The 15,084-nt window shown below is 46.5% G+C and overlaps 1 protein-coding gene and 1 non-coding gene across 5 annotated transcripts; one reads left to right on the forward strand and one right to left on the reverse strand.

Moving 5' to 3' along the window:
* Nucleotides 1–7,645: 7,645 nt before the first annotated feature.
* Osgep (O-sialoglycoprotein endopeptidase) lies at nucleotides 7,646–15,065 on the reverse strand. 4 transcript variants are annotated; one of them, XM_063274101.1, is made up of 12 exons: nucleotides 14,862–14,996; nucleotides 14,214–14,285; nucleotides 11,534–11,653; nucleotides 11,227–11,430; nucleotides 9,760–9,855; nucleotides 9,406–9,455; nucleotides 9,186–9,264; nucleotides 8,768–8,833; nucleotides 8,579–8,669; nucleotides 8,319–8,394; nucleotides 8,126–8,224; nucleotides 7,646–7,859 (listed from the first exon to the last, which is right to left on the reverse strand). In XM_063274101.1, the coding sequence occupies exons 4-12, from the start codon at nucleotides 11,392–11,394 to the stop codon at nucleotides 7,820–7,822; spliced, it is 765 nt and encodes a 254-aa protein (XP_063130171.1). In that variant the 5' UTR covers nucleotides 11,395–11,430; nucleotides 11,534–11,653; nucleotides 14,214–14,285; nucleotides 14,862–14,996; the 3' UTR covers nucleotides 7,646–7,819. The 4 variants fall into 4 exon arrangements, 3 of the variants coding, with proteins under 3 accessions (XP_063130171.1, XP_038949034.1, NP_001093980.1); XM_039093106.2 differs by having other exon boundaries at nucleotides 11,227–11,402; nucleotides 14,862–14,989; NM_001100510.1 differs by lacking the exon at nucleotides 14,214–14,285 and having other exon boundaries at nucleotides 11,227–11,402; nucleotides 14,862–15,065.
* LOC120097204 (U6 spliceosomal RNA) lies at nucleotides 10,355–10,458 on the forward strand. The gene has a single exon (XR_005494441.1). It is a non-coding gene; the product is annotated as a U6 spliceosomal RNA (small nuclear RNA).
* Nucleotides 15,066–15,084: the final 19 nt, after the last annotated feature.

Consider the following 15,084-nt stretch of genomic DNA (forward strand, 5'->3'; position numbering starts at 1 on the left):
AGGCTACTTCTAGTCATGTGAGAAGAAACCTGCTTTCACTGCTGTGCTTGTGCATATCCCAAAGCACTGTGCCATGAGAAGCCCAATGATGGGAAGATAATGCTCATGAATACATGTGATATGACACAGCCTACAAAGTTGTCTACTCCCCAGCCAACCACGTCATGACATGGCTTCCAGCTTACTGTGTATATATACCTAGTACAATTTCACTGTGGGGTTTAAATCAATACCCCCTTACTAGATATTTAATACGGTTTTGCCAATCTTAAACAACGCTGAAATATACATTGCTGATAGATCTTGCACAGTTGTCCTATGTTTATTTAAATGAAGGTTTCGGAGACCGGTGATCCATAAACCATAGAATAGAAGGCCCCAAGTTTCATTTAGATTCCTACAAAGAAGTCAGTGTGAAAAGTCAAGAGCATGGGGCCAGAACAGAGTCTTCAGTAAGTGTCATTTGGACTGACTGGGTAAGTTTGAAGGAAAACAACAACAACAACAAAACAAACAAACAAACAAACAAAAAAACAACTTACCTTAAACTGAATTAAAATGCCAGGGCTATTTTATCCAATTTAAATATTTCCAATTCTTGATGGCCACAGTGACCAGTAGCTACCCCTGGGCAGCAGAGGCATAGGACACTGCCTTTACACAGAGCATGCTCAGATAAATCTAAAAGCCAGTATCTTTTCTCCTAATAAAAGATAAAACTTGAAAAAGACTAAACAACTTGGAGGTTATAACATGTGCTAGAGAGGAATGCCTTCTAAGAAAATCCCAAACACTCAAAAATAACGGGAATCATTTCCTCAGCTTACTGTGTAGAAATAGTTTTATATTGCATTTAAGAAGAAAACTCGTTTAAAAAATTATAAATAGTAATCTTGGGAAATATTTACAGCATAAAGTTGAAAGATAAGATACAAAAAACTTTTAACAAAAGAGAAATAGCTCTACAATATGGGCAAAGACATACATTTTATATGTTATGGAGAAGTGTTTAATGTCACTAATGTATCAAGAAAATATAAATTTAGACAATGTAAGCTTCGCTGACGGTTTAGCAGACGTAAATAAGCACATTGGCAGTCATGTTCACAGGAAGAAATGGGTAACTTGTGCCTCTGCAAGTGAGGAGAAACTGGGGCTTGCTCTCCCTCTAACACAAGGAGAGCACTAGCTCTCCCAGCAGCTCTCCCAGCAGCTCTCCCAGCAGCTCTCCCAGCAGCTCTCCCAGCAGCTCTATGGTGAAAGAGCAAACATCAGCCCAGGGCTTCCTCTGCAGATCCAGGAAAGAGGAATCTTTTCAGAGAAGCCTCCTGAGCGAATCCAGAAATGTCCCGTTTAGATTGCTCTACCCTCTTATCTGCAATGAGGAAAGCCCACAACAATGCCCCTAGGTTTGTGGCATCTTGTCTTGACTGCGGACGCTTGCTGTTGTTTTAATGACGTTTAAAAACAAGTTCTAATAGTCCAGTTAAGTTCCTTGATGGCCCCGGGGACTAGATCCTAATCCTTTCCCCTAACCCTGGGGACTGTAATGTGTGGGATATAGTTCTGTATTGTGTGAAGTCTGCCAAAGAACAGTATGCTGCTCCTCCTGTAAGCTTCCACACAAATGCTCCTTTTCTCACAGTGAGCTGCCTGTAGGATACTGTGGAAACTTTGTTCCATACCTTTTGGCTCCTGTGCAGATCACTTCCCCAGAGCTGAATATGAGGGCTGTTGTCACCGACTCTTGAATCCTCACTATGGTCACAATGCACCTCTGCGTATGAAACCCAATGGGAGAACTAGTGTCTACTGGGATTTAACACTAGCTTGTTGGAAAACTGGACTGGATATGAAAATAATCGTAAAGAAACTGAAATAGGATGGGATAAAACAATTCACCTGATTCACAAAGACTATATTCTAAATATTATTTGACAGCTATTTTTAAAGTAACAGCCCCAGTGCTAAGAACCCTTAGGCTTCCTCTCAATTATACTTCTCCGACCTTGTCTCTAAAACCCCCTGATTAAGTACAAAAGAAATGACTGGTCTCCACACCACACGTCCTTTCCACAGGCCACAGTAGCCCCTCCTCCAGCCCCCATGTAGCATCCAGCCCTGGTGGATTTCCCAGGGACCTGCGCCAAGAACTCGTGATCTGCGGGCATGTAGTGAGGAAGAGAAGAAGCGATGTCAACAACTAGGGCTGGCAAGTGGACTAGAGAAGCTAAACACGGTTAGAAAGTCCAGGACGCTGGCACATGCCTGCAGCCCCAACACTCAAGAGGCTGAGATAGGAGGGTTGTGAATTTGAAGCCGGCCTAGGCTACGTAACAGGGCCTGTGTCAAAGAAGTTGTTAATATCAGAGAATTCACAAAGCAGGGAGCAGTCAGGAGAAGAAGGAGCAGTCCCGGCCTGCATTTCCACTTCCTTCATAGGAGCCAGAGCCAGTCAAGATGCTGAGACGGAGGGTTAGAGGGTTCATCATATGGCTTCTCTCCCCGCTGGGTGCTCAGTGTCCCCTTCCTAGTTTCCCCTGTGCTGGGTGCTCAGTGTCCCCTTCCTCGTTTCCCCTGTGCCTGTTTCTTCTCAACTCTACAACTGTTCTCTCCCTGCTTCCCCTCACTCTGGCTGGCAAGTTTATCTATCCTGTACCCCTGGCGTTCCTTTACTGGTGTTAGGACCAACTTCCCGAGGATTCCAGTGTAGACAAAAGACCAACTGCTCTCTGGGAATCCTCCAGGCCTCCAGCACCAGTTTGGAAATGCTGAGACACTGACCAAGCCACTCCCAGCTTCCTAGCCTCTGTGTGAGACAGCCCTGGCTGGGTACCTGGACTACATCCTGTCAGTCAGATTAATAACCCCCTTTATTCTATGTGAGTTCTATCGATTCTTTTCCTCTAGAGAGCCCTGACTAACACATGCCCACACAGACCTGTCTCTTCTTCAGCTTCATTCTGGGCTTTGAGTCTCATGCAGGCATTGCCCAACTGAAACCCTTCTTGTCACCCGCCTGTCAAACGTAGTACATCCCTCCTCCTCCTTCACTGCCCCTCCGCTCAGGTCTGAGGTGCAGGCCTTCTCTAGCACAATGTTCTGGTTCAGGGATATAAGCAAAATTGGCAGTTGCCTGGATCTGATGTGGAGGACTATGTGGTGATTCATTTGTGAGGGGCAGGGAGGTGGGAAGAGAAGTTGTCAGGAACTAGAACAAAAAGGAAAGATAATTAGGATAAATCCCATTGCTTCCAGCTCTTAGTAGTAGTATCCCAAGGGAGGGAATGCCCTTCCTCCCTTAGCCCTTCCTCTTCCTCCTGTGACTTTTTTTAAAAGATTTATTTATTTTATGTATATGAGTTAACTGTCGCTGTTAACACACCAGAAGAGGGCATCAGATCCCACTACAGATGGCTGTGAGCCACCATGTGGTTGCTGGGATTTGAACTCAGGACCTCTGGAAGAACAGGCAGTGCTCCTAACCTGGGAGCTATCTCTCCAGCCCCCTCCTGTGCCTTTTTCATTCCTCTCATAAAGCAATACCTTTCCCTACAGTTGTGTGTCCACCTCTTAAGGATGGCAGCAAGACTGATTGAGACTACATAATACCAAGGCCACAGTGAGTCAAAGTCGGAAGTCCAAGAATAAGGTGAGGAAGGTAGAAACTGAACATCAAAGACTGCCGAGCATGAAAGCGGAATAGTTTGGGGAAAGGAAAGTGCCTAATGGAGAGGTATGGCCTGGAAAACCAACAAAAGCTGAGGATATAGCTAATGAATAGAACACTTGCCCTATGGGCTGGAGAGATGGCTCAGTGGTTAAGGGCACTGACTGCTCTTCCAGAGGTCCTGAGTTCAATTCCCAGCAACCACATGGTGGCTCACAGCCATCTGTAATGGGATCTGATGCCCTCTTCTGGTGTGTCTGAAGACAGCCAACAATGCACTCATATAAATAAAATAAATAAATGACTCTTTGAAAAGAATAATCTAAAAAAAAAATCATCTCACCTATGGCTCATCTTAGTAATAAAAATGAGATGTAATCTGCTTGCATTACTCTTGTGCTCAAACGCCCTGAACCCTCAGACTCCTCTCGATCCCCCATTCTGATCCTGAGACTGAATTTCCTTGGATCTGCAGACTCGGTCTCGGTGGTTGGGGTGGATTGACACTTTAGTTTTACAAAACATTCGCTGCCCTTCTCCCAGTTGAGAAACCTTCAGGCAGGACTCTTTTCTCAGCCCCCCAAGATGACTCCTTGTCATCTCCCCTTTCCCATTACTGGACTATGCTAACCCCCATCTATTGACAAGCAGGAAAAATGGACCCAATGACCTTCATGACGTTTATGAGTACCCAGCCCCAAACAGCTGGAGGAGCTGCAGAAAGTGAGCTAGACATAGAACTCTGAGGTTATGGCCAGAGGCCTACAGTACAAAAGAAGGCAGGGGGAGAGGGAGGAACTAGGGCATTCTAAAGGTAAGCCACTAACTTGTTCAGCTTAAAAGGAAAGGTTGTGGTTAAATGTTGAAAGTAAATTCCAAGTGGATCTGATCTACTGGAGGTGAAAGATATACACACCTATTCATAGAACTCAAAAGAATGTCAAGGTCTGTGTTTTGACATGAACCAGAGCGGGTAGTCATCACTTAGCTAAGAAATAACTGAAGGAGAAAGTTGGGGAACGTAAGTTCACTTTTGGATACCTTAAATTTAAAGTGTGTGCTGACCAGTTTTATATCAACTTAACTCAAGTTTGAGTGTGGGAAGGGGGGAACCTCAACTGGGAAAAATGTCCACACCAGACTGGCCTGTGAGAGGTCTGTAGTGCATTTTCTCCAATGATGATTGGTGTGGGAGGGCCCAGCTCCAGTGTCTGCCTGCACTGACTGTCTTACACAATGCCCCACAGACTATAAAATGAAATAAACCTTTTCTTTCCCAAGCTGATTTTGGTCACGGTGTCTTATCACAGCAGTAAAAACCCTAAGACAAAGTGCTGGGTGAGTACCCAGACAGAGATGCCAAGGGGCAGCCTGGCATTTGGGATGGAAGTTATAAAACTGGAGCCACCTGTATCCTAATGAACTTCACGGTTTAAGACAGGACACAATCACCTCCCATGCCTGCAGGAGACAACTCATTCCAAGCTAAGCCTGTGAAGTGAGAAGCAGCAAAGGAGACAGAGCCAAGGTCAACTAGAAAGCAGACAACACATTCTAATGGAGTCAGTGTCAAATGCTTCAGACTTATAAAAAGAACCAGAATCCCACCATTAGATCTGTGGCCAAGTAATTAATGATATGGTAACAACAAACCTACTGGGATAGTGTTATTTTCATTTTCTGAGACAGGGTCTCGTGAAGCCCAGGCTAGTCCTGAACTCACCACATACCTAAGGAAAACCTTCAAATCCTCATCTTCCCGTCTCCGCCTGCAGAGCACCGGGATTCCAGGTGTCTATCACTGCTGTATGGCTTTGTATCGAGCAAACCTAAGCTCCCTTCTCAGCCACAGGATAGAGTACCAGAGAATTCAGAAACTGGAGGCAACTCTCTTCAGCTGGGCTGTTAAGCTGCAGCTAACCTCTCACCTTACACTCAGTGGCTGCTTAGCGATGAGGGCGTAGCTCAGAACTGCCCAAGCCAAGCAGCGTATGGCTGCTCCACAGAGTTCTAGAAATCAAACCAGAGCAAACCGTACACTTCCTGCCAGAGGGCCAGGCCCACTTCACGTCTGTGGGGAGGAATACGAGCCGTACCTGGAGCAGCTTTCCACTGTGATACCAAAGACGTCATTTGTGGGGCTTTATTAATTGTAGGGTATGTTCTAGCATCCTTGGCTTCACTTTTTAAGGTGTAGTTTTATTTCATGTTTATGGGTGTTTTGCCTCATGTGTGCACCACATATGTGCCTGGTGCCCAAGGCCAGAAGGCAGATCCCGTGGAACTGAAGTTACAGACAACTGTGAGCTGCCGCCTGGGTGCTGGGAATCAGTGAGTCCCCTGCCAGCACCTTTAGTCGCCCAGCCATCTCTCAGGCCTCCTTGGCCTCTCTTTGGTAGCATCTTCACTCTGTCTTCCTAGGACAAAATCAGAGCATCTGAGTAGAAAGGATATGAGGTATTCAGTATGGTGCTGGGAACCTGATAAATGTGTTTGTTCTCCTTGCTTTTATTTTAAAGAACCAAGGTGTGATTTAAATGAGAATGGCTCCACCAGCTTATATATTTGAGTGCTTCCTATCTAGTTGGTGGAAACTATTTGGGAAAGATTGGAAGGTGTGGCCATATGGGAGGAGGTGTGTCAATGGGGGTAGGCTTTGACATGCTATTCCCCCTGAGCACTCACACTCTCCCCCTCCCCCTCCCTCCCTCTAACTTGCCGATCTAGGTATAAAGTAGGTGGTATGTGTGTATGACAGAAGTAGAATGGGGGCTAGGGGTGCAGCTCAGGTGGTCCTGTGAGTTCAGTCTCTTACACAGTGTAAACTGGGTTTGGTGAGGTGTACCTCTAATCCAAGGCAAGTGGAGGCCGGTCAGGCCCTCTGCTAGTTGGTTCAAGGCCAGCCTGAACTTGAGGACATTCTGGTTTCTGTTTTGTTTTTAATTATTATTCATGGGAGACGAAGCATCTGCAACAAAGCGCTTGTTTGCATCTAAGTGAGGAAGGAAAGCAGTAGCAAGGAGGGGAGGTTCTAAGGGTAGCAGGTCCTGGTGCAGGAGTCTGGCACACTACAGTGAATAACCTTGAATAACCTGAATAGCAAGGCCCTGGCAGAGGGATGTGATGACACTGAGATACAGAACGCTGTGCTGCAAAGGACATTAGTGACTAAGAAACGGAAAAGGCGGGGTATGTGGTACGCGCTCAGGAGGCAGAAGCAGAGGCGGATCTCTCTGAGTCTGAGGCAAGCCAAGTCTCCACAGCAAACTCCAGGCCAGCCAGGAAGGACTACACAGAGAGTCTCTGTCGCAAAAAAGAGATAGGGGAGGAAAAGGAAGAAAAAACAAAGAGATGAGGAAAAGAGGGCGCGTGCACCACCTCCCGGCCCAGGGGACGAGGAATGTGAAAGGCTCACCACTAGGTATTAAGAGAAGCAGTCTTGGGGTTGGGGATTTAGCTCAGTGGTAGAGTGCTTGCCTAGCAAGCGCGACAGAGAAAGAGAGAAGGAAAAGACACATGGCTACCAGAGGGCAAAAGAGGAGCTTGGTAGTTTAGGACACGTGTGTGAACATAGACAAGATAAAGGGCATACTGTCTGTAGTTCAGATGCTTGCACTGTGGGACGCTGTAAATTTTCGGTTCCCCCAAATTGGCCAGCGAGGTATCTGTGCAGCATTACATCAATGAAGTCTTATATAAATTACAGGAATGTCCTTCCTGAGGAATGCCCTGGATGTCCACTCGATGAATGTAAACAGTTTGTTAAGTGCATAGTGGTTAGCACAGGGCATGACACTAAAATACTATTAGTTAGGATATATTGCTAACGGAATGTTAGTACAGCGTCCAGGTCTTTCTCTAAGGAGCAGCCATCAAAACTAGCTGCAGTACCACCCACGGTGCCACTGCGACCTCACCGGCTTATCCACTGCCCTCCCTCATCAGTTACCCAGCGCTGACTGAAAAGCATCCCAATTATCAACATACAAACCAATTTTTATTATTGAGTCATGTTGGGCTTCCACAGGGACCCTAAGCCTTATATGGAGTCCGTATCCTTGCCAGAGGAGAGGAGAGCCCAGGGCATCACCAAGACTCGCTCCAAGTTCAACACTCTCCTGAAAAGCTCTTCTTTTCCTGTAGATGGTGTTAGTCCCTCCACGTCACTTCTACTTCATCTGTCCTATACCTGTGGAAATGGGGAGACTCTGTGAAGGACTGACGGTCCCTTAGCAATTTGTTCTTTGAGACAGCATCTGTAGCCCAGGCTTACACCGAAATCACGATCTTCTGCCTTGGTCTCCCACATGCTGGGATTACAGGAGCACACCACCATAAGCATCGCCCACAATACTTTCTGTTCTCCTCTACCCTTGTTCTTCAGCTTTCTTACCTGTTGATTTCTGCCTACCTCCTGTACCTACTATCTACTCTCTCAAAGAGTATGCCGCTCACCTCTGAGTGATCCCAGAATCTTGGAGAGGGGTCCTGTGCCCAGCCTGAAACATCTCCCAGCCAGCTTGTGCTATCATGGCTCCATTGTCAATGCAGAACCTGGGAAAGAAGAGAGAACAGAACTTGTGGTTGAGACACAGACAAGCGGTAATAACAGGAAGAAAAGAACTCAAGACAAAGAAGCTGACCTCACCTCTCATCTGTTGCAAAGAGCTGGGCTCCCCGCTCCTGGCACATTGTTGCCATCATCTCCTGCAGCCGTACGTTACCTACAAAGAGAGGACACACAGTGAACGTAGGTTTAGCCATCTTGCTGTCACACCAGCTGGGCTCCCACGACAGTTTACCAGCAGAGTGGGGAAAAGGAAAAGAGATGAACAGACAGTCCTCTAAATTAGCTCTGTGATGTGGAGTACCGGGAGCAGGAAGAAGGCCCTGCCCGCTGATACGTACATCCAACTCCCCCGACGATGAGGGCTTCTTTGGAGCCACAGTGCGCCATGGCTCGCTCTGTGATCTCCACCAGCATTGCAAACACAGTCTCCTGTGGAGGACAGGGAAGGGGGAAGCTCAGAGGAGCATCGACGGGACTTCAGCTCTAGACTAGAATGAGTTTTACACCCCAGCTTTTCACTCTCCTACCTGTAAGGAGAAACACAGATCTTCAGGAGTACACTCTCCCGTGGCCAGCATTCGCTGTGCTGCATCCTGCAATGGAAGGGGCAGCAATCCAACACGTGAGGACAACATCAGGCTTTCAGAAACACAAACTCCCTGTCCTTGAAAGGATCGCTGTGTCCATTATAACGAGATTACAGGAGCGATGCCCTCCCACACTGGCTTCTCCTTTTTCCCGTTTAGGGAGGGACTGTTTTATTCTGAACTGCAAACCCATTATTAGAATAGTGCCCGGCACACAGAGAAGGTATACAGTATCTGCTAAATGAATCTATTTAGCACCTACTATGAGTGAATGCTTATGCAGGAAATAATGGTGAGCAAGGCAGACACAGCATTTTCAAAAGCAGGGATGTGCTGTCTCCTTAACGCTCCCACTCACCTCGATGAAGGACAGGATCCCTGAGAACGAGACGTCCATCCCCTTCACGGTGTATGGCAGCTCCACTAGCTTCTTGCCTCTGTGCAGAAATGAGTAAAGCACTAAACGCAGAGTGGGCTGGCTGCTCACCCCCCAGGACCCCTCCCATACCTCATTAGCATAAAGGAAAGACGCCTCTAAAGCTTCGGCAGCCAGTGCTCTCGACTTCACATCCTCTTACCGCTTTGCCATCTGCTCAATGTTGTAGCCTGGACTTGGGTCATTGGAAATCTATCAGCGGGAGGAGAGTTAGGTAGAGAGCCATGAATGTACGATGTAAAACACACTCTTCTCACATCTATTCCCCAAATCGATGTAAGACAAGCAACCAGTATCTATTTTTATAAACCACACACATGGACAGACATGTTAGTAACAAGTAATAGACACATACACATAAACGCTTAATTTCTACCTATGTTAAATAAATGGCAAAGACTAACGTTAGATATGCAATATTTACTTCTTCTTGCCTTTCATTTCGTTTTGCTTCCCAGACCCACATCTTACACACTCTATAGTCTTAATGGCCTACCTTCAGCACCCGGGCAAAACGATCCAAACAATTTCCCACAGCAATATCAATAGTTTCCCCAAAGATGCGGTAACGATGTTCTGAGTAGGAAATCACCTAAGAACAGTGAGACCGCCCATGAAACTTTCAGCCTGTGAAGAGGGGTGTTTAGCTCCGTGGAAGAAAATAGCATAGAGCCAACATGGCCACTAGAATTGCAGTAAGAAAGAAAGGGAAGCTGTCTTTAGTGGCTCAGACCTGTAAGTCCAGCACTGGTCTGGTTGGACAGGCAGCCATGTTGGGCTACACAGTGAAGGCTAAGGGCAGCCTACACACATAGCAAGACCCTGTCTCAAGAACCCCAAACCAGGAGCTGATAAAATGGCCCTGTAGGCAAAAACACTTGCATATGAGCCTAGAGACCTGAGTTTGATCCCAACCCATAAAGTGGACCCTGAAAGTCTATCCCCTGATGTGCACATACACAACGGCATGTGTGTACCCACATACCCACATCTCACATGCACAAAATAAACCCAGATATGATCAAGATATCACATACATGTATGACTTGCCAAACAATTAAAAAAAAATTCTTCCAAGAACCAACAGACCAGTGCTTGCTTTGCAGCACACACACTAAAACTGTAATGATGCAGAGGACGAGCACGGCCCCTGGGCAAGGACTGCACTCAAATTCCTGAAGCGTCCCGCAGTACATACAGCCTAAGAAACAGAACGCACGCAGGCACGCACACAGACATTCCGTAAGAAGTAGAAAAAGGTGAGCCAGGCACGGTGGTACAGGTCTGTAATCCCAGCACTTGGGAGGAGTTTGGAAGATCAAAACAGTACAGGGAAAGCTGTCTAGTGCACTGAGACCCTACCCTACTGAGTCACATCACACAGCAGGCTCTCGATCCCAGCTGCTTAGGCTGAGGAAGGAGAATCACAAATTTGGGACTGGGTTATCTGGAGACCCTGCCTTTTAGAAAAGGAGAGCGGGATGGATAAACGAAGGGAAAAATATATTTATAAGGCTAGAGAGAGGGCCCAGTAATTAAATGCACTGGCTACTCTTCCAAGGGACCTGAGTTCGATTCCCTGCACCCACACGGTGGCTCACAACTGTCTACAACTCCAGTTCCCAGGGATCTCATTCCCTCTTCTGTCGTCCTGGTGCTCCTACATACATCCAGGCAAAACACCCACACAAGTAAAACAAAGTTTGTTTTTTTTTTAAATTAAAAAAAGAGAGGCATATTATCTTGAAGGGTTAAATTCACATTCTTTTTAAATGAAAGATTCTAGGTGTATGTATAAAGTTCTAACATTCTAATTCTTCTCCAAAACTTGCAACTTCATACCTATTATTGTATTGTCTACAGTGTCTTAGGTCCGAACGTGCCTGGAATGTCCTTGCAGCTCCTGTGACTCAGGTAGACTACCTTAGAACTAAGAGGGAGTATGAAGAGTCCTCTTAAGTACCTGAGTATTTCCTCCGCTGACATACAAGACAGTTGGGTTGACGGCTCCAGTGATGAGGCGGCCCATTTCAATGTGGCCTATGCAGTGGTTCACGCCTAGCAAAGGCTTATTCCACAACTGGGCCACAGTGCGGGCAACAACAGCTACGGAAGCCAGTGGGGCTCCCATGCCAGGACCTAACAGGGTACACACGTGGTTAGAATCCTAGAAATTAGGAAAGACGTGTAGAGTAGATTTGAGAATGTGTAACAGGGGTGGTGGTAGCTCCACCCACATTCGCCCTTGCTGACCACTCCCCCAGCCTTACCTTTGGTGTAAGCAATGCAATCGATGTCCTTGGGGGTTAACCCTGCCTCTGTTAGCGCCTCCTGCAGTAGGTCTAGGATGACAGCTCGGTGGTGCCTGGCCGTGTCACCTGGAAGGAAACCTACGGAACCATAAGGCAGGTATTAGGTTGGTGCAAAGGGAAGTGTGATATGGGGCTGTGAACTTTAAATCACTGTAACTAGGTTCCAACACATTTTTATTAATCAAAACACAAACCATTTTTATTAACACATCTTGCAACAAACCAGTCAGCTAGGCGGTGGTGGTGCAAACCTTTAATCCCAGCAAGGCAGAGGCAGGTGGATCTCTATGAGTCTAAGGCCAGGCTGGTCTACAGAGTTCTAGGACAGCCAGGGATTTGTACAAAGACCCTGTCTCAAACAAAAAAAATTTATTTATTCCTGCAGCAAACCCATGTTTCAACAAACTCTTGGAAAGCACTCTCTGCATACTGCAAGTTGTGGAAACGTTTTCCCCAAGAAAAGTTGTCAGGGTAGTGACAAAGCGGTGGTCAGTTGATGAGAGGTCGGGTAAATGTGGTGGATTTAGCAAAGCTTCACTTTGGTCATTCGGTTTTGAAGCATGGGTTGTGCCACAGGCAGTCAGGCATTGCTCTGAATCAGGCTCTTCCTGCTAAACAATGCTGACTGCTGGAGCTATAGTTTGGTGCATCTCAATGATCTGCTGAGTGCCCTTCTCAGAAGCAATGGTTTCCCTGGGCACCCTTCTCAGAAGCAATGGTTTCCCTGGGCACCCTTCTCAGAAGCAATGGTTTCCCTGGGCACCCTTCTCAAATTCAATGGTTTCCCTGGGCACCCTTCTCAGATGCAATGGTTTCCCTGGGTACCCTTCTCAGATGCAATGGTTTCCCTGGGCACCCTTCTCAGAAGCAATGGTTTCCCTGGGCACCCTTCTCAGAAGCAATGGTTTCCCTGGGCACCCTTCTCAGATGCAATGGTTTCCCTGGGCACCCTTCTCAGATGCAATGGTTTCCCTGGGCACCCTTCTCAGATGCAATGGTTTCCCTGGGCACCCTTCTCAGATGCAATGGTTTCCCTGGGATTCAGAAAGCTGTAGTGGATCAGACCAGCAGCAGACCACCAGTGACCCGGACCATTTTTGGTGAAAATTTGGCTTTGGGGCTTCTCAGTTCAACTACTAAGCTGGCTATGACTAGTTTTCCCCTACAATCCACTTTTTGTCATCACAACCCAAGAAATGGTTCATACATGAGAGCCGAAAACAACGGCTGTTGGATTTTCAGTCTGTTTATGAGGTATCAACCTACTAAGGTTTTGTTTTGTGTTGTTTTAACTTTTCAAATATTCAAATGATCACTGATTGGTCCACGTTGAGCGCTTTGGTATATATTTCTTTAGCTGTAAGATCAGCTTCCACAGCTGTTCTCAGTAAACAGGTCAAAGCCAACTTCTGATAGCCAACCATTTCAGTGCTCTTGTTAGTCTCCTTGCAAGGTCCTAAACCACCAAGGCACTGTTAGTAAGCAGTTCCAGGGACCGAATGTTAGGATTGCTAGGATTCCAAGTCATCTCCACTGCTTTACCTCCCATTCTAAACTCAGTCGTTCCTTGATTCCATTTTTGTTATTTATTTTGAGACAGGGTCTTACGGTGTACCCATGGCTGGCTTGGAATTTGCTAGACCAGGCTGGCCCCAAACTCAAGAGATTTGCCAGCCTCTGCCTCCTGGAGTACTCGAATTACAGGTTTAAGCTCCCACACCTGGCTTTAGTTTTATTTCTGTCTAACATAATTTCCATAGTATAAGATAGATAGACATAAACAGCAAGAAGTGTCATAGACCAAAAATAAATAAAAATAAAGCTCATCCAAACCCCAATGTGATATGTGCACATTAAGACACGCCTGTAGCCCCAGCATTTGGGAGGCAAAGGCAGGTAGGCAGGTAGGCCGGCAGGCAGGCAGGCAGGCAGGCAGGCAGGGAGGGAGGGCGAGGCAGAAAATGAACGATTATAAATGCATTCTAGTATCAAACTATGAATTTTGACAATGCAAAACCTGCAATTATTTTTGCACTGCCCAATTAGAAGTAAAAACCAACACGGACATGTTTTAACGATGTAGGGAAAAAAAATCCTTTTCTCGCCTACGTCTTAAGATACCCTCTTTTCAAGCCTCTACTTTTAAGACAAGGTTACACATAACCCCGGACCGCCTTAAAACACAGACCCTGTCACAGCCTCCCAAGCGCTAGGATGACAGACGTCACCACACACTCAGCTAGCTTTCCAACTTCTACACAGGCTACTGGGGTTTCAGAGACGCTGCGGACATCCACACACAACACTCAGGAGCAATCCAAGTTATCCAGACCTCCCACTCTTTGGTCACTTCCCCTGTACAGAGAGCCCTAGGAAAAGTGACTGTTGGACTTAACATAATGACAGCACTACAACTGTCAGTAGCTTCCCTTTCACCTCAAGTATCTCAGCCTCTGTGCCTAAGAGCCTAGAAGAGTGAGTCCTGAACACACATACATTTCTACTACATAACCTGAAACATCTCACTTGCTTAGGGAGTCTTCAGATATAAATGCAGCTTGTATGTATGTGTGCAAGCTTTGGGAGAGGGTAGGCAACATGTAACTTGTAAATATGTTAACTGGGAGTTGTGCAGTACCTGGTGCATTCACATAGTTGTCCAAACCCACGGATATTCATTTCCATTCTAAAAGGACTGAAAGACAGACACCTAAAACAGATCGAAAATACAGTAACTCCTGATATCTGTCCGGCTCTCCCCTTTCCTCATTGTAGACTACTTTTATATTTATCTCGCTCTAGTGTAAAACAGTCTCTATGTGCATGTACAGTGTACAGCCTCGGTACACTTATTTTTAAAAGCTCAGCTCATAAAAGGTGCTCAATAAAACGAATGCAATAGGGAGGAGTGGCTCACGTCTTTAATTCCAGCACTCAAGAGCTATAGTCTTTACAAAGCAAGTTCCAGGTCAGTGAGACCGTCTCAAATTATGTATTTTAAAAAACAAAACAAAACAAAACAAAATAAAAAAACAACAAAAAATCCTTGACAAACACACGTGTCCTAAGCCCACGTGTCTGACTGTTCTAGTCAAAAAGTTACCAACCAAACGCGAAATCAGGGTCTTTTTTCTTTCCTTTTTTTTTTAAGGGAGTCTGGAGTAGGGTCACAAGGCAGTAATACCAACAGGAACGCTGACGAAGCAACAGTATGGGAAATCAGCAAAGAACCCTTGACAGAAATAAATGCGACAAGGAGTCTGCAAGCGCGGCAGCAGCCACTCACCGGTGCCCGGGGCCGTGACGTATGTGCGCCGCGGGTTCGCCAGCACCGTGCCGTCGCGGACCACGCCCACGCCAATCTTGTTGGCGCTGCCTTCGAACCCCAGCACCGCGGGCATGATACCCCGTGATTCGGGATCGTGGAACTGAAGGACTAGCTGTAACCGGCACCGCGATGAACGACCCAGAACCAAGCGAAGGGACCTTCAGGCGCCAGAAGTTATGTC

This window comes from Rattus norvegicus, chromosome 15 (assembly GCF_036323735.1).
Source record: "Rattus norvegicus strain BN/NHsdMcwi chromosome 15, GRCr8, whole genome shotgun sequence".
Taxonomy (NCBI): domain Eukaryota; kingdom Metazoa; phylum Chordata; class Mammalia; order Rodentia; family Muridae; genus Rattus; species Rattus norvegicus.